General features: G+C 32.3%; 1 protein-coding gene across 1 annotated transcript in view; it reads left to right on the top strand.

Moving 5' to 3' along the window:
• CT55 (cancer/testis antigen 55) overlaps positions 1–1,200 on the top strand; it is a 14,476-nt gene that overhangs the window by 1,667 nt on the left and 11,609 nt on the right. The window contains exon 2 of the mRNA XM_003802659.2: positions 388–572. Within this exon, the coding sequence (XP_003802707.2) occupies positions 388–572 (185 nt within the window). The remainder of the gene's footprint in view (positions 1–387; positions 573–1,200) is intronic.

Below are 1,200 nucleotides of genomic sequence, written 5' to 3'. Positions count from 1 at the left end.
ATAATATAAAATATATGTTATATGTATTTATATATAACATATATAAATAATCTGTAGAACCTACTGCCCGTTAGGTTGGTGGTAATGATGAAGGGATATAATAGTGGAACTTAAGGACTCTCAATATGTAGATATGAGAATAGCTGCTAATATTTACACTCTAATTGTGTAATGCACTCACAGCTTTGGACAGTTGACATTTATTTATGTGTCTGTTAATATTCACAACCAACCTATTAGGCAGAAATTGTAATCCTTGATTAACAGGTGAAAACAGGGTCAGAGAAGTTAATAAATATGCCCACACACGGTCAGTGTAGGACTTAATTGTAATGAATATTTGTATGTGAGATTAACTAATGTGACCTTTGTTTACTTATCTCATAGATGAAATGGAGTTGAAAACCATGCAAGGAGTTGTGACAAGTTTTTTTACTGATTATGGCTTGATTAATGAGTCCATCTATTTCAGTACTGATGTTGTGACTCGCAGTATGCCTATAACAGTTGGACAAAAAGTGTCGGCAGTCATCGAAGAAGACAAAATGACTCATGCATTGAAAGCGCTCAGAGTAAGATTTGCATGAATTTGGGGATTGTCTCTTATCCTGATGGGCTTTCACTCTTCCCTCTCTTATATTAATCCAACACCTCTAATGTGACCTGTAGGTGAATGTACCACTTTTGGTACACGACATATCACTTTTCTGATGCTGTAGATTCTTCTATTCTAATATATGTAGTGATTTCTGTTTTAAAATATAAAAATTATCTTCTTGTTTTAGTACTTATACAATGTGATTTAAACTGATAATCATTAGGCTCTATATAATCATATACTTCTTTTCTTCAGGTTAAAAAATATTTTCTTTAGTATGCGTTCATAGCAGTGGAATTACTATGTCAAGCAACGTGCATTTTAAACATCCTATTTTATTTTATGTATATTTTCTCCCTTTTTCTTTTTTAAAAATTGTAATAGGTTTAGGAGTTACAAGGTGAATTTTGTTATATATATATATTCTGTTTTATATATACACACACTATAGTGAAGAAGTCTGGGCTATTACATTTTAAGCATTTAAAAAATTGGTTTATTGAGATATAACTTATATGTCAAAAATTCTCTTAAGAGACAATTCAGGCTCAGCGCCTATGGCTCAAGTGGCTAAGGCGCCAGCCACATACACCTAAGGTGGC

The sequence above is a fragment of the Otolemur garnettii genome, unplaced genomic scaffold, assembly GCF_000181295.1.
Source record: "Otolemur garnettii isolate 467f Iridium unplaced genomic scaffold, OtoGar3 scaffold00252, whole genome shotgun sequence".
Classification (NCBI taxonomy): domain Eukaryota; kingdom Metazoa; phylum Chordata; class Mammalia; order Primates; family Galagidae; genus Otolemur; species Otolemur garnettii.
This window is presented reverse-complemented; position numbering and strand designations above follow the sequence as displayed.